The 24,499-nt window shown below is 32.9% G+C and overlaps 1 protein-coding gene and 2 long non-coding RNA genes across 6 annotated transcripts in view; 1 reads left to right on the forward strand and 2 right to left on the reverse strand.

Annotated features, from left to right (window-relative positions):
* LOC149483208 (uncharacterized) overlaps positions 1-24,499 on the reverse strand; it is a 138,561-nt gene that overhangs the window by 54,966 nt on the left and 59,096 nt on the right. The window lies entirely within an intron of this gene.
* The window catches only part of tn (tripartite motif containing protein thin), a 100,283-nt gene continuing 82,988 nt past the window's right edge, over positions 7,205-24,499 (reverse strand). For all 4 annotated transcript variants that reach the window (XM_089702131.1, XM_089702132.1, XM_089702133.1 and 1 more), the window contains 5 exons: positions 24,189-24,329; positions 19,808-19,948; positions 17,352-17,569; positions 9,855-10,070; positions 7,205-9,462 (listed from right to left, as the gene is read on the reverse strand). In XM_089702131.1, coding sequence (XP_089558257.1) covers positions 9,857-10,070; positions 17,352-17,569; positions 19,808-19,948; positions 24,189-24,329 — 714 coding nt within the window. In that variant the 3' untranslated portion in view covers positions 7,205-9,462; positions 9,855-9,856. The remainder of the gene's footprint in view (positions 9,463-9,854; positions 10,071-17,351; positions 17,570-19,807; positions 19,949-24,188; positions 24,330-24,499) is intronic.
* Positions 13,046-24,499, forward strand: part of LOC149483210 (uncharacterized) — a 45,686-nt gene continuing 34,232 nt past the window's right edge. Inside the window, exon 1 of the long non-coding RNA XR_016316469.1 lies at positions 13,046-13,894. This is a non-coding gene — a long non-coding RNA (uncharacterized LOC149483210). The remainder of the gene's footprint in view (positions 13,895-24,499) is intronic.

Consider the following 24,499-nt stretch of genomic DNA (forward strand, 5'->3'; position numbering starts at 1 on the left):
TTTGTAGTAAACATTTTTGATAGTTTGTCTTACATTATTATGTCACACATGAGGATATCCACCAGCTTTTTTTACGCTTTGCAATACATTCAACAGTTTATACATTGAAATTTTACATTCGTGCTGACTTAGGTACAATCTTATGATTCCCAAAAGATAAATAGCTTATAATATGCTACTGAATACATATTATCTTGTATTTTGTTCTAAAACATACAAATCGTATAGAAACGCACATCTATCGATAAACGATCGCAATTTATAATACCACAAAGTCATCCATCAGCTCGAAACGAATCAACGGAACACTCCATACTCATTACTTGACCACAGATAATTAATGTATTCAATCACACAATATTGTTTCTTCGTTCCCGAAACCGGTGCGGTGTCATAAATCACGGAAACGGATGAATCGGTATCGTTATCGGTATATGGATATCGTTATTCAAGTTTTTTCTGTGTTGGGATTTGGTTGGAATTAGTGGAACGATGGGGGATTTGTTGTGTTGTCGAAACGATTTCGATTGAAATACAATGTTAATTAGATTGTAAGATATTTGCAAATTATATAGGTTGGATTGTATGTTAGTTATAGTAGGTACTAGGTAGAGTCTAGAGAGCCTGTAAATACTTTCAGCCTTACTAACAAAAAGTTAAACAATGGATAAATTTCTACCATTTTCTACAATAGCTTTGTCCTGCTCTTGCTCACATGAAACGTCAATCATAAAAACAAGACAGATTATTGCAATAACTAATCCATTGCAAAGCGAATGGGTAACATTTTATTAGTTAGACCGTATTATAATAAGTATATTATGTAACTAAAAGTGCATTTATTCATCTGATAGGCGTAGTTTATCTCATTTACCTTACTGAAATAAATGCCGAAATACCTTTAAAAAGAAACTGTTATTCGCATTCTTACGGACGTTAAGCGTGACAAAAGCTGGAAAGAAATCGGATCGGATCTGGAAGAAATCGCTGAATAGCGATAAGACCGCCAATTGTTGTAATGTATCCTTAGATTAAGTATTATTGTAATGATTCTAAGAGCAATAAAGTATTAATAAATAAATAAATAAAAGCTTTTCATATTGTACAAAGTAATATCAATCGACCTTGATATTCCTAAGAAATAAAATACATAGATGCCATCTTGCACCTTCAAGAAAATGTTTAATCTATATCTTGTCAAACGCGACAATGGCTGACATGATTGAGAGGCTTTCTCTAAGATAATATCGATATATCTGATTTACATAGAAATGTTCTATTTGATTCCTTACTTCGCTCACAAGTATGGCATTGAATGGATATTGAAAATGGATGTTGTGTGAAGTGTTATATTTAAATGAAAATAATAGAAATAATGTACAATTTTATGAAATAAAAAAATAAATAATGTCTGAAGGCAGATAAAAGATAATACGCCTTTGTGCTTTTATTTAATGTAGGTAGGTAATATTGTAACCTTTATGTACGTGTTTTCATGCACAATAAAGTGTTAAATAAATAAATAAACAAGATTTTATTCTGCTCGTCATTAAAATATCGATAATATTAGGTTGAAAATGTATTTTACACATGTTTTTACTATATACGTATCCATTTAGGAATATAATAACACTATCTTTTATCTACAATTAAAGTTACTTGTGCGTTTAACAAATAAGGCGCAAGGATTTTTTTTTATTGGGAATAGGGAAGCGCTTGACCACTATCCCGCCTGATGTTATGCTGAGATGTGCGCGGAACGCGCTTCCCTAGAAGGTACCTGTTCACTCTACGCTTGAAGAGCCCCATATTGTACTCGATAAAAAGAACATGAAATATAGTTATTATAATTTTGTCATATTATTATCACTACATACCTAGTATAAAGCAAAGTCGCTTCCCGCGTCTGTTTGTATGTATGTAATATGTATGCTTAGATGATAGATCTTTAAAACTACACAACGGATTTTGATGCAGTTTTTTATAGATAGAGTCATAGAGTGATTCAAGAGGATATAAGTAATTTTTTAGGTTTTAGACAAAGCTGGCGAAACCGCGGGCGGGAAGTTGTATGTACATATAATTTGAACTAATAGGTAACTACTGTTCAATAAATTTTATTAATTTATATATTGATAGAAATTACAAGCGAGACTAGGTTAAATAGTAGTTTGAAATGTAATAAGAATGTACTGCGATTCCACACAGCTACCTAATTGATTAACAAATCGCAGCTAGTCAACGACTATTAGCAAAATGAAGGTAGTTGGGTCAAACGTCGTATAAACAACGTCCGAGCCCCTAGGCACGATCCGTACGATTGCGCGCCGAGTCAAAGGAAAGCGGCAATTTATAGTATGCGACAGCTAAGCATGTTCTGACAGGTGACAGTGACAGCTATATTGACAACTATTCATCCACAAAAATATTAAATCAAAAGTTACGTCTAACAATATTAATTCACAGGTTAAACATGTATTTACAATTGAAATTGAACCTAACATACAAGTAACATTAAGTATATATTAGTCACATTCAGTTTGGTTTCCGTTTTCCTAAGTTGAAATCAATACAGTTCTGAGTGCTCGGTCAACTACTTTGCACAAGTTATAGTGTAGATACATATATGTATTATGTATGTATAGATTATTGATTTAAATAGAGGAATTTAAAAATATATAATACTAGGTTTCCGCCCGCGGCTTTGCCCGCGCAGTCAAAGAAAAACCCGAATAGTTCCCGTTCCCGTGGGATTTCCGAGATAGCGTTAATTTCCCGGGATAAAAAGTAGCCTATGTCCTTTCTCGGGTATCAAAATTACTCCATACCAAATTTCATGAAAATTGGTTCAGTAGTTTAGGCGTGATTGAGTAACAGACAGACAGACAGAGTTACTTTCGCATTTATAATATTAGTATGGATGTTCCAATGTTATATCTTAAACCTATTTGACTCAAAGGAATGAAACATACTTAAATAAATTATCGAGTCAATAAAATTCCTACTTTTATGCGAAGGTAGCACTGTCTGTCCATTTATTTGTCTGTCGGGCTCTTCTTTACGCCTAATCCGCTTAACCGATTTGAATTAAATTTGTTGGATAGTCTGAGGCTAAAGAGTTAGGAGTTATTCACGTTACCAACGGCAACGAGAATTATACGGGTTTTCGTTTAACTATTTATTTATTACTCTTTAATAAAACTATACATGGGTAACTTATTGCTAATTTATACAAAACAAAACAAGAAAAGTATCGTTTATTAGGCGGCCTTATCACTACACACAACTATATGGGTGAAGCCGCGGTCGGAAAGCTAGTTTTTATAACTTTAGTCTATGTAAATTAAAATATATAGGTATAAATTTGTTGTTTTTATTGAAATAAAAATAAAAGATCATATGAGCCGATTTGATTATTTTATTTTTAAGCCCAACTTCCTCTAATACTTAAATCGCATTGATTTAAAATTTCACAACCTAAAATTAAAACACTAACATCTCAGGCATCTCAATATCATAAAGCTGTTTCTCACAATTTGTCAGCTATTTCGCTGAAGGCATAACATGAATAATAGCTTTATAAAATAAAAACTGCCCGTCGATTTATCATTCTTAGAAGCCCAAGATAAAGTTTGATGTCCAGGGATTTTGATATAATATCGCTAATTATTCATGTTTTCTTTTATAGCGTCGGTTTATACTGTGGTTATTTATAATTTAAATCAATTTCATGGTGGTTGGAATGTTATTAATCTATACTAATATAATAAAGCTTAAGAGTTTGTTTGTTTGTTTGAACGCGCTAATCTCGGGAACTATTGGTCCGATTTTAAAAATTCTTTCGATGTTAGATAGCCCATTTATCGAGGATGGCTATAGCCTATATATCATCTTGCTGAGATTAACAGGAGCGGAGTACTGCGGGTAAAACCGCGGAGCGCAGCTAGTGTATTATATATTTGAATCTTTACAGTAGGTATTTAGTAATTATAATTTTAATAATATAATAATTTCAAAAGCAATATAAGAATAAAGACAAATTAAAAATGGATACGAGCGAATATTCTTTGGATTTAATTCTATACTAGTAGTTAAATAGTAAAATAGTTATTCATTAAAAACAAAAGAAGTTAACCGAAAGTTTTCTAAATTTATTTTGACATTAATTTACTCTAGGTAGGTATGTATATTGCTTATATCTACTATATAAAAATTAGTCGCGTTTTCCTTCCTGACGCTATAACTCAAGAACGCGTGAACCGATTTCCACGGTTTTGTATTCGTTGGAAAGGTCTCGGGCTCCGTGAGGTTTATAGCAAAGAAAATTCGGGAAAATTTCAACAGAAAAGCGGGAAATAAAGAAATGTGGTGGCGAAACGGAGTTCGCCGGGTTTGCTAGTATGTTATAAATTCGAACATTTGAGTGTGTCGGTTATGCGCTCAAAGCCACCACAGCACCAAATTTGATGATTTTTAAAAATCTACAAAGGCTTGAAATGGGCGATGACAGTTTGTGTTCGTGGTCGTACGCTACGTGTAACTACGCTCTTAAAATCGCATTGAATAGAATTCTATTCTTCTTAATATACCCACATAAATTCGAACAAAATGAAAATGTAAAAAATATGAATTATAATTTATAATTCACTCCAGAATTCTACAATTGCATTGATATAAAAAATTATATTGATATTTCATAGCTTAATTTTAATACGTTTTATATCGCATCGCTGTACATAGGGAACCAGAATAATTCACAAGCTTTTTCATGACCGTACGATGTCAAATATTGAATTTTTGAACGAATTTATTAGTTGAGACGTTGACACTGACGCTAACAAGGGTAGTTTTATTATGAAACTAGCTGTGCCGCGCGGTTTTACCCGCAAATTCAAGTATATTGTGGTACTATGATGTTTAACCTATTGTATGAATTCCCGTGTCCCTTAATGGGTAATGGGGTAGATGCATTTCTCTGTTTTTGTTAACAAACAAGTAAGTGATCCTACAGCCTCCCATGTTCTGCTAGACCGAGATATTGTTTTTGTTAATCCACACCAGGAATCGAACCCAGGTCGCTCGGTTTTACGATTGCGCGTTAAACATTGTACCAAGGAGGCCATAACTCATTTTATTGTAAAGATTCTTCAAAATCCATTCACTAGTTTTTTCTTAACAGAGAAAAACACATACAAAGATACATTTTCACAAACTTTCGCATTTATATTATTTGTAGGAGCTATAATCGAGAAATAATTGTTTCGTTTTGTGATATAATTATTATTGTGACGTTGAAAGGTAATTACAGATGGCTGGAGAAAGAAATTATTTTGTGCGAATTATCTGTTTATTATTAGATTGGCTGAAATAATAAATATTATATAATGAGGATTTTTTGTAATAAGACTAAAGGCAGTTTTACATTGAGTCAGTAGCTAACGTCAGTCGACTGCCGGGTCAGTGCTGACCTGGCACTGCCATATTGTAAATTGATTTCAAGTCAGTACAGCACTGTCGCGTCAGCACTGACGACAGCTGACTCAATGTTAAACTGCCTTAATGTGTACTGAAACTGAATAAAATCTTCCATGCGTAGAAAGCTAAACAAATTATTCGCAAATTACATATTCAGATATTCTTTGGGTTTGTACGTAAATAATGAGCATAATATGTCTTTAAAAAAGCTAGCTTACTTATCATAATGATGATTTTAAGGTATTTAAAAAAAACACATTGTTCTAGAATATCTTATTAGATATCGTAGGTATCTACATTATTGAAGAATTATTAAACAACAGACGTTAGAATATTTTTGTCTACACTAATTGATAAAATATTTGAATTTTGTAGTAGTATCTATCTATAAACTCTTTTAAAAAATAACTGAAGTAACAATAATAAGTTCTCGTAATTTTAAAAGCTCCTTTTATGGATTACAAAATAAATATTTCGTCTTCTAGGTACAGTAGTAAACGCATGAGCGTAGAGCCACGTAGCACCATCCGCGTAGCACCATCCGCGTAGCACCATCCGCGTAGCACCATCAGCGTAGAAACCTCAGTGAAGAACATAGGTTCTGGATTCGATTACCGGTGGACTTACAAAACAGAATGTTTCGGTCTGGCAGGATACAGACAGCTTATCATTTACTTGAGAAATTTTGAAAGATGGGTTTCTAATCCCGCATTATGGTCGATTTTTCTATTCTTTAGTGACATATCACACTAGCGGATTGCGAGCGGTTTCAAAGCGGAGCGGGTGCGCAACGAATACGTTGCGGTTGCGCAGCGAATTCGTTGCGGACGCGTGGCAGATGCGCAACGTTTACGTCGCAGTCATGTACACTCATTAACAAAATGGAATCCGTGCTGGTTGTTACTTATAACTTGTGATAGTATAATAATTATGAGATCATTATTTTTTACGAGTTTCATAACATGTTAATGTTTAGGGTATTGTTTTATCTATTAAATCTTGGTCGAAATGCAATCAGATAACTTAATTGCTCATTAAGAAAGTTCATTAGTGAAATAAATGTTAAAGCTCCTTAACTAAAACAGGGCTATCTTATTATTAGATAAATAGCAGTGAATAGAAAATTTTATCAAGCAACCAGCAACTCACTATCACTTTGCTCATAATTAGGTTCACAAAATCTCTTTATAACATACGTTGCTATGGGAGAGATTATACTGGTCAGTCGTTACATACTTTTGGAATGTATGGTACATTCTAAAAGTCCTAGTAATTCAATTTTATAGCACCTTTTTTTAACAACTCCAGTTGTTATTACATCTTTAGTTAACTGTTAAGTAAGTGCATTTCCACAGTACGGTTAAAAAATTGAGTGCTACAGAAACGATGGAAATATTGAATGGAAGTTAGGCAAGGCGGAAGGGCTGGCTTTTGTGCGAGAGTATACAAAATGACGCGTCCGCAACGAATTCGCTGCGCAACCGCGGCGTGTTCGTTGCGCGCCCGCAACGTATTCGTTGCGCACCCGCTCCGCTTTGAAACCGCTCGCAATCCGCTAGTGTGATATGGCACTTAACATTTTTCATAAAGAATTTGAATGCTAGAAAACTTTATTATCATTTACTTACTATAAGAAAATCCATCAGTGAAAGAGGTTTTCACACTTATCATAATGACAAAAAAGGGGATATTATGTCGTCAATATGATAAAAGAAAAAATAAAACAACATTTTCTTAAACACATCGTTTTATTCAAATTAAAACAATACAAAAATTATTATTAAATCTGTATATCAATAAGATATTTAAGTACAACGCATTATTACAAAAAGCTTGAAAGGTGTTTTTACAATAGTGTAGTGGGACCAAATATTACTATAAATTTTATTTAATGTTCTTAGAGGCTAAGTGCTTAGTACTTGTCACTTTCATCTAGAGAGCTATTCAGTTCTTATAAGTGACTTATATAATTTAGTAACTTTGTGCCAACTGCTATGATCTTTTCTCTTCTGAAAGCCCTTCAGAATTCTGGTTGTACGAAATTCGTAAGTATTTCCTTATTTTTTACCATATTTAGAAAAATAAACATAATAATATTATTTAATATTTAATTAACATTATAATTGTTTTTTTGTTGTTCTAATTTACGAATATTTTATAGAAATATTTGAATCCCACTTTACAATTATGAGTGAAAACAATTGAATTTCCTTTTAAAAAGTTCAAACAAGAAAAATGTGGTTTTAGCATTTAAAACTAGCAAATTAAGTGTTGTGTGTTTAAAAAGTTAGCGCGACATTTGACCTGACCGCCAAATTAACTGATTATGCAGAGTCATGATCTTTCTATTGTATTAAATCTCATGTTTTTTGGTTTACTTTTTGGCATAATATTTGTGATAGTTAATTACTATTAAACATTGGAGTAAACGCTTTACTTAAGACTTGTTTAAAACAATAAAATTAACTACAATTGCAGAGCAATTTCAATAATAATTTGCTAATAAAGTTTAAGTATATTACAATCTTTGGTTTTTACTACTAAAATGACTAGATTATGTTATATAAAACGATATATAAGAAATGATACTAGAAAACACAATGCTCAAAATACAAAATCGTAATATTAACCATTAAAATGATATTAAGACACGGTAATTATCAAAGTGGGGTATCAATAAATGCTAACAGTTATTAAAAAAAATATTTAAGACATAAGAAATAATTCTTGTCATAAAAAAGTAATACCAGGCACCAGCAAATTAGAAACTCGTAAGCAGATTTTACACAATATTCACGAAAATGTTTACAACCAAATTACTTTTTATACAGAGCATCTTCCCCAGATTAATTCTAGAACGTTCTAGGCCACTGAATTTAATGAGTTATTAGATATGTTATAGTCAAATCCCGAAAAACAATCTCTTCGCGGAAGGACTGGTTTATATTAGGTTTGGCAAAAGCCATCGGGCAATCCTCGAAATACATTTGAATTTCACGCTTTGACTGAAGTCTCTGCAGTCTCGGGCGGAGGCGAACGCAGCATCGGCATCGCACGCCATAAGACGCCTCATCTAGATAACGACTGACGAAAATTGTTTAGTAAAAGGCAGAAATATTACATTTATTGGACTTTGACAAAGTCATAATGCCAGACCTGAGGTTTGACCAGTCCAACCTAGGAGTGCCCGAGCTTCGAGTTTGACTACAACAGATATACAAAGGAAATTAACAAAATGATATTTAACTTGATGAAATTTCCCTTCCGGATTAACGCTGTTCAAAATCCCTTTTAATTAAGCTGAAAGATTTTATCGGACGTTAATTTAAGATTCGATATCAAATTGCCAATTAAGTGGAGATACTTCAATGGGTTTGGATTACAATAAAATTTTATATTTGCGCAGAGAGAAACTAAAGCGTATCTGTAATGTTAATTAATTTTTCCATGCTATAGGGTAAATGCTACTATATCGACCAGTTTTAGCCGTAACATGAGCAAGCAAATTATTATATTTTTAATTGTACGTTTTTTGCAAGATGTATTTTTCACGAATGAATATAATAGAATAGGACAGATGGACAAATTATATTTAAATAATTCAATTTCACAAAGCTTCCAGATTCTATACAAATTTGAGTTTTCCCTTTTACTTAACTTTATTAACTGCGAATTATTGTTTTGTCATTTTCTCTCACAACAAATATTGTAAGAGCGAAAGAGATATTGACAAGATTTTATTAAATAAGACGTAAATTGATCATAATCAAATTTGCTCTGAATTTTAAATATTTAATGTAAAAGTATGAATTTCAAGGCTCAGAAAGCGTTATATTAGAATAACGTAATAAAATGAAAACATATGAAAATATTAAAAGGACGGCACAACAAGGCTTGAGAATAAAATAAGATCTTTGACCTTTATTTACAAAGCATTTAAACACGTTAGATAACCGACTGTATTCTTGAATAAAGAGTTCGGTGAATCTGAAAAAGAGAAAATTTATAAAGGATTAAAATAAGCGCAATATGACTTTTAATAATATTAAAGCTTGCACCTTAACTTAATGATCTAAAAAAAGGTTTATAGGATCCAATTAATTTTATCTACATAAAATAATATCACATGCCCAAAAATGTTTGGTTGTTAGTTATTATTTTATGATTATGAAAGTGTGAATTTCTTACTGGAAAAGTATTGTGTGATATCAATTCAATTTTACTTATAGTCCCTATGAATTAACAACAAAATTAAAAATATATTAGTTATCTAGATAATCTACATTGAATAAATGGAATAAATGGTACATAATATAGGTTTGCTAAAATGCTAAGAAACAAATATTATATGCATATCTATAAAAATGCATCATAAGTACCTTTAAAAAACTTGCACTCTGTGATTCTCTCGATCGCATACGATAATATTGCCATTGGACATGACAGCAATACCCTCGAGGCCTTTAAACTCTCCGTCCCCGGATCCCCAGGACCCGAAGGCCCTGAGAAAGGTCCCGTCGGGGTGGAAGATCTGGATCCTATTGTTCCCGGAATCCGCGACCACGATGTAGCCCTGGTCGTCAACGGCAACGCCCCTGGAAAGAAAGCGTTTTTATTATAAAGTAAAATATTGGGGCGGATATTTTGAAAGCAGATGACAATATTATTTTTGGATTGTTAGTTTTGATATAAATGGTGTGAATAGGCCAAGTATATGTATTTTTTACTAAATTCTGCTGTATAGTCTCTTGATTCGCTTATTTTTACATCTATACTTAAAACTATAGATATATTGTATATTTATCAATTCTCTATTTTCTTTACTATAAACTATAGAAAATTTAAATTTAACGGTATGTTGTATGTTTATCAGTTATAAGAGTCCATCTTCCTTCCCATCAGTTAAAATAAAAAAATGTGTGCGTGTACTAGTGTACACACGTAAGAAGTGAAACTTCTTTATGACATTATTTTTCAAAAAATAATTTACTATATGCAACTTTACAGAAATACGTCGAATCACGCGTGGTAGGGATAAGAAAAAGATGGCGCGTAACGGAAAAATGTCACGCGTAATGAAAAAATCTTACACTAAATTTTTTTCCAACCCCGATAAAGAAGTTTCACTTCAATAAATTGTATAAAGACTACATCTATTTAAAACAAACGCCATCCACTAAACGCATTAAGTATCTCTGGAATATTTAAAATCTAGTTAAATGTAACGAAGATTAGCCATAATTCTCCGGATAAGTAAAGGTTTAGGCAGGATTATGGCGGCTGATCCCTTTTGAAAAAGGATTTTTCGAATCTTGTTAAAGACCTCCAGTTTACGGGAACATTTACTTGCGTTAATTGACATTAATGATTTAGTACACGGCTTCATTAAGATAGATAATTAAGGATTAGGAGCTACGTTTCTCCGTGTGTCCCCTAATTTTCTTGCTTCAATTCCCTGTTTTATAAAGATCCAATTTCGATTTGTTTGTGTGCGTCTGGTAGTGTTTATGTGTGTCTTATAACGAATAAAAGCAGATCAGAGATCAACTACATTATAATATAAAAATAAATAATAAACCATTAGACCATAATATACATAAAGTTTTATGAAGTAAATTAAAACTCCAAACAGGAAAAAAGTCACTTAAGCTCTCATAAAATATGAAATCCGCAAAGATACGTGTTTTGAAGTAACGCGAAACTTCTTAAGTACTACCTACCTTACTTGTCTAGTATCTAACTTCAAAAAGTCTAAGTCTAAGTCTAAGTCTAGTCTGATAAAAACTCTTAAACACTTGTAGTGTATACGTTCGAGAGATCAGACCTGAATTTAAAAGGAAAACATATCACGTAAGATCCGAAGTAGGTATTACAGTTTTTTCACAAATGTTCCTATCGGAGTGAACTCAAATCTGGTGTATATGATTTTTTTTGTTTATTTAGATAAATATAATGTAGGGAAGGAATTCAATAGGCTGGTATAACTAAAATGGTAATGTATCTGAATCTATGCTAAGAATTGGATTGAAGAGAATTGAATTGTAATAAAAAGTCCAGAGGAACTGGAGAGAATTATTGAAAAAATATTTTAAGTTTCTGATTTACTCGAAATATATATTTTTTTAATCTAATATCCTTGATGTATCTATTCCTATTTGTGACAAATAAATATTAATATTTTAAATATTTTCCTTATTTGATAACTTATAAGATTTCATCGTCATTCGTTTCGTTTATAAATAAAAAATGATCATTCGCAATAACATAAAATTATCAATATGAAGACTTAGAAAACCTCCTTTACCTATAATAACCGTTAGAAATAGGGAGACATTTTCTTTGTTGAAGCATTTAGCGCGTTAAATATTAATATCGCGAGAAGCAAAGCCACAAATATAAAAATGAACTGGATGTGAAATAAGTTTTTGTGATTATTATTGTTATTCTGTTGGGTTTAATTTCAATCAGAAACAATTAAGCGAAGGTGGATGCAATTTAACAACAAAAATGTTAAATTGCATCCACCTTCGCTTAATTGCTTGTAACAAACAAGTTTAGATAACATATATAGAAGTATTTTGTAGAAAAAAAAATGTGTGCGTGTACTAGTGTACACACGTAAGACGTGAAACTTCGACCTTATTTTACAAAAAATAATTTACTATAATATGCAACTTTACAGAAATACGTCGAATCACGCGTGGTAGGGATAAGAAAAAGATGGCGCGTAACGGAAAAATGTCACGCGTAACGAAAAAATGTTACACTAAATTTTTTTCCAACCCCGATAAAGAAGTTTCACTTCAAAAATAGTTCTTTTGTTGTGTTGTGACGTGTAGTGTTGCAGTCCGTTGTGTTGTGTTACAGAACCAAAATAGTGCTATGTTGTGTTGTGATAATATTATTATGTTATGTAGACTGTAGTGTTGTGCTAATGCGTTGCCTTGCATTGTTTTGTAATGTGCTGCGTTATGTTGTGTTGTGTTATGTCGTGTCGTATTTTATATTTATCATTACCACATCCAGTACATAACTCTCTACACCATACAGACACACGCCATATCGATTTCTCGTTAGCAATCACCAATTGAGAGGTAACTTTAAGGGCCTTGGAAAGTATAAGCCTATTATCATACCGCCACTAAGACCTTCCAAATGGAATTTTGATATACATAATGATGACGGAATTTCACCGTCATGTTCAATTTGGGGGAGTGACCTGGATGGGCGTATGCAAGAGTGAAGATGTTTTAAATTAAAAGGAAAAGTTTTTGACGTGACAACGTCTTATAATTCGATAGAGCCGCGTGCACGCACGAAAAAACATGACTCATGCGGCGTTACCTCGCGCTCTGAGGCGTTCCTTGCTTGAAGTGCAAGCGAGAGCGCGGAACGAGCGACAAAGAAGCACAATCGGCCGTTGTCACGTTCAACTATCGTCAGTAAACCGACTTTACAGGCAACCAATTTTTTATGAAAGTTTGGGTATGAAAGATTAATTAATGTGTATAGATTGAGATGTTGCTTGGTGGAAAATATCAATGGATAATTAGTATTAATAGTAATAGACCGGGAGATACTGACACAAAATTTCGAGTCATTTGTAACAGGATGGCGGTTCTACAGGGTTCTTAGTACGCAATGACAAAAAGAAAAATGATGGTGTGAACGCTGGTACTGGCGGCTTAGTCGCGTGGGCGTTAGTCGAACTCGTCGGAAAATAGCGAAAGTCAAACGATTTGTAACAGTATGGCACTTATTTTTCCTGTAAGTTTGAGGATCAACGAATATAAATACAAAATTTCAAAGATCTAGGTATTGGAAATCTTCACTTATATAAATTAATAATAATTTTATTTTTCAAGTATGACAGCACTTTTTCCCCCTACTAGAAGTATGGCAAATATAATAATGGTCACATTTTATCAAATACTCTCCAAAAAGCCAAATGCAATACTGGTACTAAAAGATAGGCGAAATAAAAAATTTTTGCAGATTTTCGGCGGTATGGCGACCATTTGGAATCGTCCGAAAAGTATGGCATGGCGATTTTCGTAAATGGCTGCACGACGATGGTTACCTGTGCAAAAGTTAGCTTGGTACAAATGGTTGAATAATTGTTTTTTTTAAATCAACACATTCGCGTCGGTATGGCGGGCTGTAAGTCATACCGGAAAAGTATGGCATGACACTACCGCCTACTTCTTTTTTATGGGCTATCGGTAAATTCTAAAATTTTTGTGTTACAAATCGTTTGACTTTCGCTATTTTTCCGACGAGTTCGACTAACGCCCACGCGACTAACCCACCGGTACCAGCGTTCACACCATCATTTTTCTTTTTGTCATTGCGTACTAAGACCCCTGTAGAACCGCCATCCTGTTACAAATGACTCGAAATTTTGTGTCAGTATCTCCCGGTCTATAATGACTATGGTACAATAATTATTTTCTATTTCGTTCTTCATCAATTCATTGTTATTTACTATAGACTGCGTCATTTTTTAATAATTGAGATAAACTGTTAAATTTATATTAGTTCTCTATATAAATATGATTCAATACAAAAATATTTTTCAGGTAAATATTTAGTTTTTTGCAACGAATTCAGAGGGTTGTCACACTATTGTTAGGCGTGATCTGCGGTTTGATTTAGGTTCAGAACGTGGATAGACTTCTAGATTCCTCGTAATGCCTAGACCTAACATTGAATAGTGTTATAGAAGCTTCATAGTCACTCTGAAACCTTTGTAGTTTGAATAGATCGTGACTTCCGTGGTAATGGCTTTTTGTCGCAAATTCTGTTTGAAACTGTTACCTACCTATTCTATACTAATATTATAAAGCTGAAGAGTTTGTTTCTTTGTTTGATTGTTTGTTTGTTTGAACGTGCTAATCTCGGGAACTACTGGGCCGATTTGAAAAATTCTTTCGGTGTTAGATAGCCCATTTATCGAGAAAGACTTTAGGCTTTATATCATCACGCAACACGCACGCACGGAGTGGAGCAATGCAACCGCGGGGAACAGCTAGTATTAAATATTGAGAAAAACAAAAGCTCAAAATTTTGAAACATAAGATAAACATTCTCCAAATAATAAATTACTCAGATTCCATAGAATAGTTATATTGTGAGTCCAATTTCGTTTTCTAAGAATTGAAGAGATGTGGATTATGGTGGTATCTGTACAATGTAACATATTAGGTTTAAAACGATTATTTAATACTTAATCTCATTAATAAAGCCTTAAGCATAGATATAAGTTAAAAATAGAATTATATTTTTTTACAATACAATAAAACATGTGTTAAAGTACAATACAAAGAGATCACTCTTTAGTGATAAGGCCGCCCTCTGTGCTAGTTTAGCTATAAGTTTTAGTTTTAAGTAATTTGTATAACTAGCATAGTAAAGTGTTATAAATAAAATAAAAATAAATAAATAAAATACAAAACTTGATAATTATTAAAGCTAAACATTACCTAAAAAGCTAAAATTAAAGAGCATTTCCTCGTAGGGCCATTCATACGTTTTCAGAACACTTTAATTTGATAAAAACAAAAGCGTTGCAGTTACATTCATACTAAACACCGTCAGTTTTCAATCTCTTTAATGCATGTAACGTCATGTGACCTGTAAACTCGAGACACTATTTCTGAATAAAATATGCTTTGAAGAAAATTGGTTTTACGATTTATGCTGACATCGTACTTGACCGCTTTAAAGTTTAAAATTTGTTTGCTTTCCTTTGGATTTGTGGTTCGCTATGAATTCATAAAATATTGTCATACGTTTATTACAGTGTGCGCAAGTGTAGTCTAGTTTTAAATTGAGGATGGATATGGGACATTTATCATCAAAATTTAATATGCAGTCTATTGGACGCCCCATTTTTCCTCAGGATTTTGTACAAACCTCTTATAAGCATTGGCTTTTGATATTGATTTTGCATTATGTTTATACTTTTCTGTAAAGTTAATTAATTGAAAAACGGTAGAAGACACTTAATAGATTAAAAAAGTCAAATAGAAAGTGGATAAAACTCGGCCAATAAATCTATTTTGCGTATTAAGTTTTTCTAGCAAATGCCACTGTTTTCCTGCTTCTGCAGAAGTCGTGCGTGTAAACTAACACAGAAATATCGCCATGAAATAAGTCAGAAAACGAACATATTTATGGGAACGTGAGTTGCTTACGGAATAAAACTACGAGATTCATGCCTTATGTTACTGCTGTGTTCGTACAAAGTAGCAAGATTTACCTATGCCGTACCTACTGGGAAATATATTGTAAAAGTATGTTACAAAGGTTGATTGTGGAAGAGACTTTTGTTATTACATTTACATAAATATCCGGTTGTGTATATTTTCAAATACATATTTTTTGATCTTCTAAGGTTGAATTATAATTTGTGAGTGAACGTGTAAAATCTCCTTAAATGCAAAAAGATGTTGAGAGCTCATACATAAGATGAAGATTTTTTTTTTCAATTTAAATACACATTTAATTTAAATCTGATACCTACGTGAAGAAACTAGCAGAACCAAACTTCAAGAACTTTAATATGTTTAGAAAATTTAAACCAAAAGTTATTCATCCACCAAGTCTCGCTCGATTAACATGCTATGTGCAATAATTGAATATTGCATAAAATCTAATAAATATATTAAGTTAAACAACTGTTTACTACCATATAGGTATTAAAACATCTAAATAGGTGATTAACATACCAAAATAAACATTTTAATACCAAACTATAATTATATATATACAATGCTGTACTAAATAATTACTAGATCTATTGTATATTTGATTGCAAACTAATTGCGTGACTTTTAGCTCCCAAATGAACAGCATGGCCATATAATTAATTACTCATTATGCTGGTATTATTATGTGTGATTACTATATCTAAAATCGTGATTGTATGTTATTAATAGATGTCTGTATGTCAATATGTAATCTATACTAATATTATAAAGCTTAAGAGTTTGTTTGTTTGAACGCGCTAATCTCAGGAACTACTGGTCCGATTTGAAAAATTTTTTCGGTGTTAGAGAGCCTATTTATAAATGAAGGCTATAGGCTATATCATCACGCTAAGACCAACAGGAGCGGAGCAATGCGGGTGAAACCGCGGAGCATAGCTAGTATGATAATATATGCTGTTACATATTCTGTAAAATTAAATTGTAGTACTGACATGTATTAAAAGAGCAACTATCGAGTTTCTTGCCGGTTCTTCTCCGTAGATACTGCTTTCCGTATCGGTGGTAAATGTTAAAAATATGTAATGACGATACAAAAGTGTTTCTAGAAGAAGTCTAATTGAATAAAATATAAATGTTTGAGTTTGAGTAATATTATGTAATTGAGGATATTACGTATTTAATTTGAATTCTCATATAGATGCATTTAGTAGCAAACAACTAGCTATTTTTTTAATGCTTTGAATAGGTTTGTTCAAATACCAATAGATTTGAGATATCTTTTATTTATTATTTACGCTATAATAAGCTTCAATAACGGTAGCCTTAACAGAATCTCTATCGGACTATCATCTCCTGGGTACAATTATTGGTAAATAGTGTGGAACTGAGTTAACCTTTGTTCGATTCCTGGTGTGTTTAGACAATATCGATTTGTAAAACATATGTGTCTGCATTAACCCTATTTCTTTTTATATGCATATATTTATCTGTTTGTCTGTTTACCGGGGCTAAACTCAAAAATAACGGCTTGGATTTACTTCAAATTTTGAATGAATACTACCAACAAGTTGGATCACCATATAGGCTATATAATATCACCACGCTAAACAAAACTAGCGGAGCAATGCGGGTAAAATCGGGCACAGCTAAATAAAATCAACATACCTCGGGAACTTGAACTGCCCATCCTCCGAGCCTTCCTCGCCAAAGGAAGACAGCACTCTGCCATTTACGTCGAACACCTGGATCCTGTGGTTGTTGGAGTCGGAGACCAGGACCCTGTTCGTGCTGGAGACGGCGATGTAGTGCGGGTGCTCCAGCTGGCCCAGCTTGGAACCGAATGAACCGAACTTGCCCACAAATGTGCCGTCGGATTGGAATACCTAGAAATAAATAGATATTTCAGGACAATTTTCACACACTGCACGATCTGATCCCATACTAAGCTTTCGCTTGTGTTATGGAAACCAGATGGCTGATAAACATACATACATAATTTAAAATAAATACTTATATAGATAATTAACACCCAGGCACAGAGCAAACATCTATGTTCAATGTTCATCACAAAAATATTTGCCCCGGGTGGGAATCGAACCCACGACGCTTGGAGGGCAGGTCAGTCAAGAAGGTTGGATGAGGTAAAAGGGATTTGAATACCTATAAGGCCCGATTCAGTGCGACGCGGACCGTCCGCACGCGGACTAGGTTTTGCGTCCGTCGCGGATGATTTTGTCGTTCAGTGCGATGCGGATCGGGATCGACTGTAACCCTCTCGGATTGCACATTTGACGCAGCCGCCATGACAACGACAGTACTTTACATCCGCTCCGCGTGACTGTTGTCCGCCGAGCACTGAACAAATACATTAGAACCAGGCACCGTCCGCCCGCGGACATCCGCGGCGCGGAGGAGCGGCGCGGAGCGATTTCGACCGCGCGCGGATAGCTCTCCGCGACGCGGACAGCTCCGCGTCGCTCTGAACGCGCTGTAAGGTTTCATACATTTTACCGTCCGTCGCGGACGTCCGCGTAGGTCATCCGCGTCGCACTGAACAGGCCCAAGTATACATGTTTATTTCTTGTTAAATGTATTGTATTAGAATTATAGATGATTTGGATTTTGGATGAGTTACCTCATGCTAGTATAATTGAAAATTAGATAGTATATGTATCTGAATTAGTGAATTATACGATTCACATTCATTTTTATTTATTATGTCTTTATTTAAATTATTTAATGTTAATCTTATTATCATTGAATCTACACCAAATTCGTAAAATAAAAAAAATATTATTGCAATACTATCTTATTGAAAATATACTCTACATCACAGTAATAGATAATTTCAACTCATGAATTTTTTGGTATGTATATTAAGAGGTGACATAGTTTACTTTTTTATAAATTTAATAGCATTATTTTTTAAAAGTAATATTATATAATTCTATTGAATAATCCTTTCATTTAATAAAAAAATGTGTGCGTGTACTAGTGTACACACGTAAGAAGTGAAATTTCTTTATGACCTTTTATATTTTTCAAAAAATAATTTACTATATATATGCAGCTTTACAGAAATACGTCAAATCACGCGTGGTAGGTTTAAGAAAAAGATCGCGCGTAACGGAAAATGTCACGCGTAACGAAAAAAATGTTACATTAAATTTTTTTCCAACCCCGATTAAGAAGTTTCACTTCAAAAATTAAACCATTCAAATGAATATTTGCCAAACACAACGAATGAATTGGATATTTATTTTCATTTGAATAAATCCCAGCCAAAAACAAGGCTAATGCAAATAAATGAAATTTACCGACTCGATAATATTCAGTAATTCATAGACAATTTGTTAAATCCACCATGCTGTTATATTATTCTATACGTTTAGTTAAATGAAATAACTAATAAGCTTAATGTAAAGCGTGTTTGAACAAATTCATTAAGAGCTTTTATTATTAAATTATGCAAGCTAATAACTTGAAATCGGTTGTTTAATTAAATTGTTGTAAGTATCGATAGTTTATAATATTATAGTCAGTGTATTCAGAATTCATATGGGTGATAGGTAATATTAGATACTAGATTTCCGCCCGCGGCTTCGCCCGCGTTTTCAAAGGAAAACCCGCATAGTTCCCGTTCCCGTGGGATTTCCGGGATAAAACCTATCCTATGTGTTAATCCAAGTTACCCTCTATATGTGTGCTAAATTTCATTGTAATCGGTTCAATAGTTTTTACGTGAAAGAGTAACAAACATCCATACATCCATACAAACTTTCGCCTTTTATAATAGTATTAAGATTAAGATATTAAGATTGTGAATATTAAGGTTGAATTATTTTTACGTTTGCAATGCATGATTTCAAACACAACTATGATTGATTGAAGATGAAGATGCTATGATTTTTTATTAGATTTAGTGATTGCAATAGACCAATTATAATAATATATTATAGGTAATACATGTTGCGTGGGTAGATAAATACGATTATATTTTAATATTTTTCTTTATAGTAATCAAGATAAACCAAACTCTCTTCCAGACAATGCTTTATCATGTTTGTTTTTTTAAATATCAGTATATTTTTTACATAAAAAAAAAAATAACTAATACATACCTGTACTCTATGGTTTTCCTTGTCACAAACATAAATAAATCCGAGAGCATCCGTGGTTATGCCCCACGGGTAGTTGAATTTGCCGTCTCCTGTGCCCTGGCTGCCGAATGATCTTAGGAAACGACCAGCTGGATCGAAGACCTGGAAAAATTGTATGGGTAAATATGTGGAACAAAATGTATGGAGTTGATGTTGTGTATACAAAGTTTTATCACAGTTTTATCATTTATGCTATGTTTCTTCTACGATTTTTGGGATAAAAATTTGCCCATGTAGTTATGGTTGGGAAATCTTTTTCTACACGAAAATGCATTTAAAGTTGTTACTTTTAGTTTGGAATAAGGTAAAATTCATTTAAAAATAAATACTAAATTAGCAAATCTATTTTTTAATGTATTTTTTTTTTCTTGAAATCAATTTTTATTGAGGATGTCAAAAAATAGCTTTTTAACATGATTTTACATAGCACCGATTCCCAGTAACAATCAAACAAACAAGCAAGACGGAACACCAAGTAATTTCAATTACGGCGATATGAATACAAGATGTCTTTTGGGAAATGAATAGACTGTAACGCGATCACTCGAGTTCAGTCTACTGGGATTTGCAGGCATTAAGCTGTTTCATACTGGCTTGTGATGTGGCGATTTTGTTCGTGAGCTTGCGTTTTTGTTGCATTAGTGAGTTGCAATCTTTAACTACCTTATAGCTTACTGCTATAACTATTAGTCATTTACTGGTAGGTAAAGATAAGTTTCCCTTCCCACGGGAAGCCCGTGTCCCAGCAGTGGGAACGTATGGGCTGATGATGATGAAGATTAAGGCCTTGTCAGACAGGACGCGTACTTAGCGCGCGTCAGAGCGTTAAGTTGACGCCGCGATATGACGCTAAGATGTGTTCTACTACCATCGTAGAATACCGTCAAACAGAGCGCCGGCGCTAGCAGAACGCAACGCTCTGTCGCGGCGTTAGGACGCTTTAACGTCGGGTGTTGTATTTTTTTACAAATTTTATTTTAGCGTCGGAGTTAATAGGCGTAAAATAATAATAAAATACTGCATATTGACCGAAAATTTGATAGAATTGCTTAGAAAATATCCATGCTTATATAATACGAAGGATAGTTCATATAAACTATAAAGATATATCAATAAAGGCAAAATTGTGGGCACAAATCGGAGAAGAAATTAATGAAACTGGTAAGTAAAAAATTCTTCCGACTCCGGAGTTAATATCGCTGTACCTTGTTTTGTTCGTAAGTAATAATTATGTAAACAACATGCAGCTTTAATAATATCAATTGCTGTGTCCTAACGCGCGCTAAAGCGTTCTGTTTGACGAAGCCTCGCGCGACGTTAAAACAGGACGCTGCAGCGCTACTACGCAGCGCTAAAATACGCGTCCTATCTGACAAAGCCTTTAGTTTTAGTAGAAAAGAATAACTTCAACTATCTTATAGCTTACTGGTAACTATTAGTCATTTACTGTAACATTAACTTTAGTTGAAAACAGTAGAATAATAGATAATTATTGATTAATTTTGTTATTTTCCGTAAAAACAATGCAATTGGTTCGCAAAAATTATTGGTCACAAAATTGAGGGCCGGGTGAATATAAAAGCTATGGAAATTACAATGAAACGTATATACTAAGCGAGGAAAACCACAGCAACGGGCTAGATTAGATAGCACCTGTGTTGAATTTTTTGGTGCTTTTCGACATTAAAAGCACAGTGTGAAAGCGCCTTCCTTTGGCTTGGAAAAATTACCGTTCCGTGTGAAACACCTTTAGATCTCTTAATAACTCTGAATATTATAATAATTTGAAGATAGTAAATTAAAGTTAACATTGCAAATTTTGTTAATTCAGGAAATACGAAGCTCATTCGCGCTTCTTGAATTACTTTGATTATAATAATTAAAATAATCGACCTTTGACCTAATTCAAAATGTCTGAATAGCAATGTTCATCAATTCATCATCACTACATAGTATAAAACAAAGTCGCTTTCTCTGTCCCTATGTCCCTTTGTACGCTTAAATCTTTAAAACTACGCAGCGGATTTTTTTTTAATAGATAGAGTGATTCAAGAGGAAGGTTTTAGTATATAATTTATTAGGTTTTAGACAATGCGGGCGAAGCCGCGTACGGTAAGCTGGTATTTAAATAAACGAAACAAAGATAAACCACATTTTTGAAAGAATATAATAAACTAGTCATAATATAGCAGTGTTCCTATTAGACTGCAATGAAATTAATCTGTCGGATGCTCTATCCCTAAGCTTGAAACTGTATCTAAATTCGTTCAATAGTTTTAGTGAACAAGCATGAACAATGAACATTCTATCACTTTCTATTGTTGTACATAATATGAGATAGTAAAGTATTAATGAGTAATTTAGTTTGAAGTTACTCGCCTCACCGGTAATTTACGGACAATACCTACTCTTTAAATATTGTGTAATATACAATAAGTATATATAATAATAATACAATATACATTTATTAAAACTTAGATTGTAGAAGGTAATTTTCTCGTACAAATATATTATTATTAAAAGTGTTTCTTATAACGTGATGAGGCTCTATTTTTAGTTGAATGCAGAATAAAGTTGAATTTCGTTTGAATGAGATGATGTAATTTTAACTATTTATTCTTGTACTCAGTAAAATATCTTAAATTAAGAAACACACCCGCAAAAATAAATTTATTTTATTTCTGATGATATAACTTATTCCTTTATGCCTTACAATAGTTTAATTCCAAAAACTGACATGCACAATATGAAGTTTTCTTTGTACTGGTCAAAAATGAAATATTTTAAGATCTATTGTGTTGGGAAATGCATACATAATAAGTATTCGTATGAGATAGCGGTATGCCTTTGTTTGAATTGAGTAAGATGTATTGGAATAGACGCTTCAAGTCGTATTTTATAAAAAAAATCAATAATATGGTTCGTATAAGCATTTGGATGTAAAAGAAGGTCGCGTTGTATTTAGTGAACTTTTTTAAATGGTCAAGTAATTCGTTAAGTACAAATTTACTGAGATGCAGAAGTCTTTATAATATCTTATCTTCTCGTTACCTACTTAGTTATTTCGTTATATTGAGAAAATTATTGAGTGATTTAACCCATTATCACGATTAACATTTTAAATTGCTGACCGTAGTCACATCAAATATATTAACTACAAATATTTACATTTGGAATAACATAATATAGACTTTCCCTGGTAACAAGCGAAGCCGAGCGCTGAGATTGTATATAACCTTCACATTGTTATAACGCCTGTCACATTTGCAAAATCATGTAGATAACACGAGAGCTGAGATATGAGATTCCATCCGCTTCACATCACATATCGGAATACTTGGGAAATTATTTCTACCAGGCCAAGGCGGAAATTGAATATCTGCGAGCTTTTTTGAATACAATATGCGTCTTTTTATGTGTAAAATTTTTCTGTTTTTATTTGTTGTTATTTTTTGGTGGAACTGCGTTTTATATATTTTGGACTTATATTTCTTTTTTTTTAATGATAATAAATCAGTTTATATCTAGTGAGTGTAAAATATTTTGTAACATTTATGCTTGCCTAAAAACAGATATTATGAAAGTTCCAAATAATCGATACATTTGTTATTTTAACTAGTATAGATCGCTTTTTTTTGTTATTAGATTCAAACCACTTCGTCCCTATAGTACTCCTATAAAAACAACCCAATTCAAATGTTACTAATGCGTGATTGAACAATCTAAAGTAAAACAACTTAGGTACTTCAAGTCAACATATTAATGTGTGTCTACAGCAACAGTCAGATTTACGTCACAAGTTACCGTCACGTAAATTGGGCCAGAAAGTTTTGAGTGCCTGACAGTTCGATGTGACGTGTCTGTCTGAATCCCCGTGACAATTAGAACGTATTTAATGTATTTTAATGTATTGGAACGTGTTTCATTATTGATAGAAGATGGAAAGTGTTTGGTTTTGGGAGAGAAGGAAGTTTAAAGCTCTGTAAGTACGTTAGGATTCAGAAATTGTCACAGATCACAGAAAATTTGTATATTAGAACATCGCAAATACTTCAATTTGATGATAGAAAATATATAATTTTTCTGACACTAATTTGTTATTTCAGAATGTTCGTAAATACACTCTTTTACTATTTCTGTATAGTAAATATAGTTATTAAACATATCTGTTCCAATTAGACAAATATCTAATTATGATACTTACAGCACTCATATGAAATACTCTTAGCATTTATTCGTCAATAAACTAAACACATACCCACCTGATTTAATCTATCTATAATCAACTTTAACAATTATTTCCTTAGCTTTGATCTAACCCATATAAAAATAATATATTCACCTGTATGCGATGGTTGTACCGATCAGCAATAATGTACTGTCCTATTCTGTTGACAGCGACGCCAGCGAGGCAATCGAACTCGCCTTCCGCGCTGCCGTACTGTCCGAACTCCTTCACGAATATACCGTTGGAATCGAACACCTGGTGGGAAATAAAAAAATAAATAAATGTAATCATCACCATAAAAAATGATGTCAGCTATAACACTTATAGCACAAGGAGCTGAATGAATTTTAATGATGTTATATGGAGCTATGTTGTAAGTTGTAACTACTCTACGATATTTTATTAAGAGTACAATAGGAAGCTGA

This window comes from Colias philodice, chromosome 13, assembly GCF_061535455.1.
Source record: "Colias philodice isolate Cphi_HAF_F1 chromosome 13, ilColPhil1 Martin Lab GWU primary, whole genome shotgun sequence".
In the NCBI taxonomy this organism is placed as follows: Eukaryota; Metazoa; Arthropoda; class Insecta; order Lepidoptera; family Pieridae; genus Colias; species Colias philodice.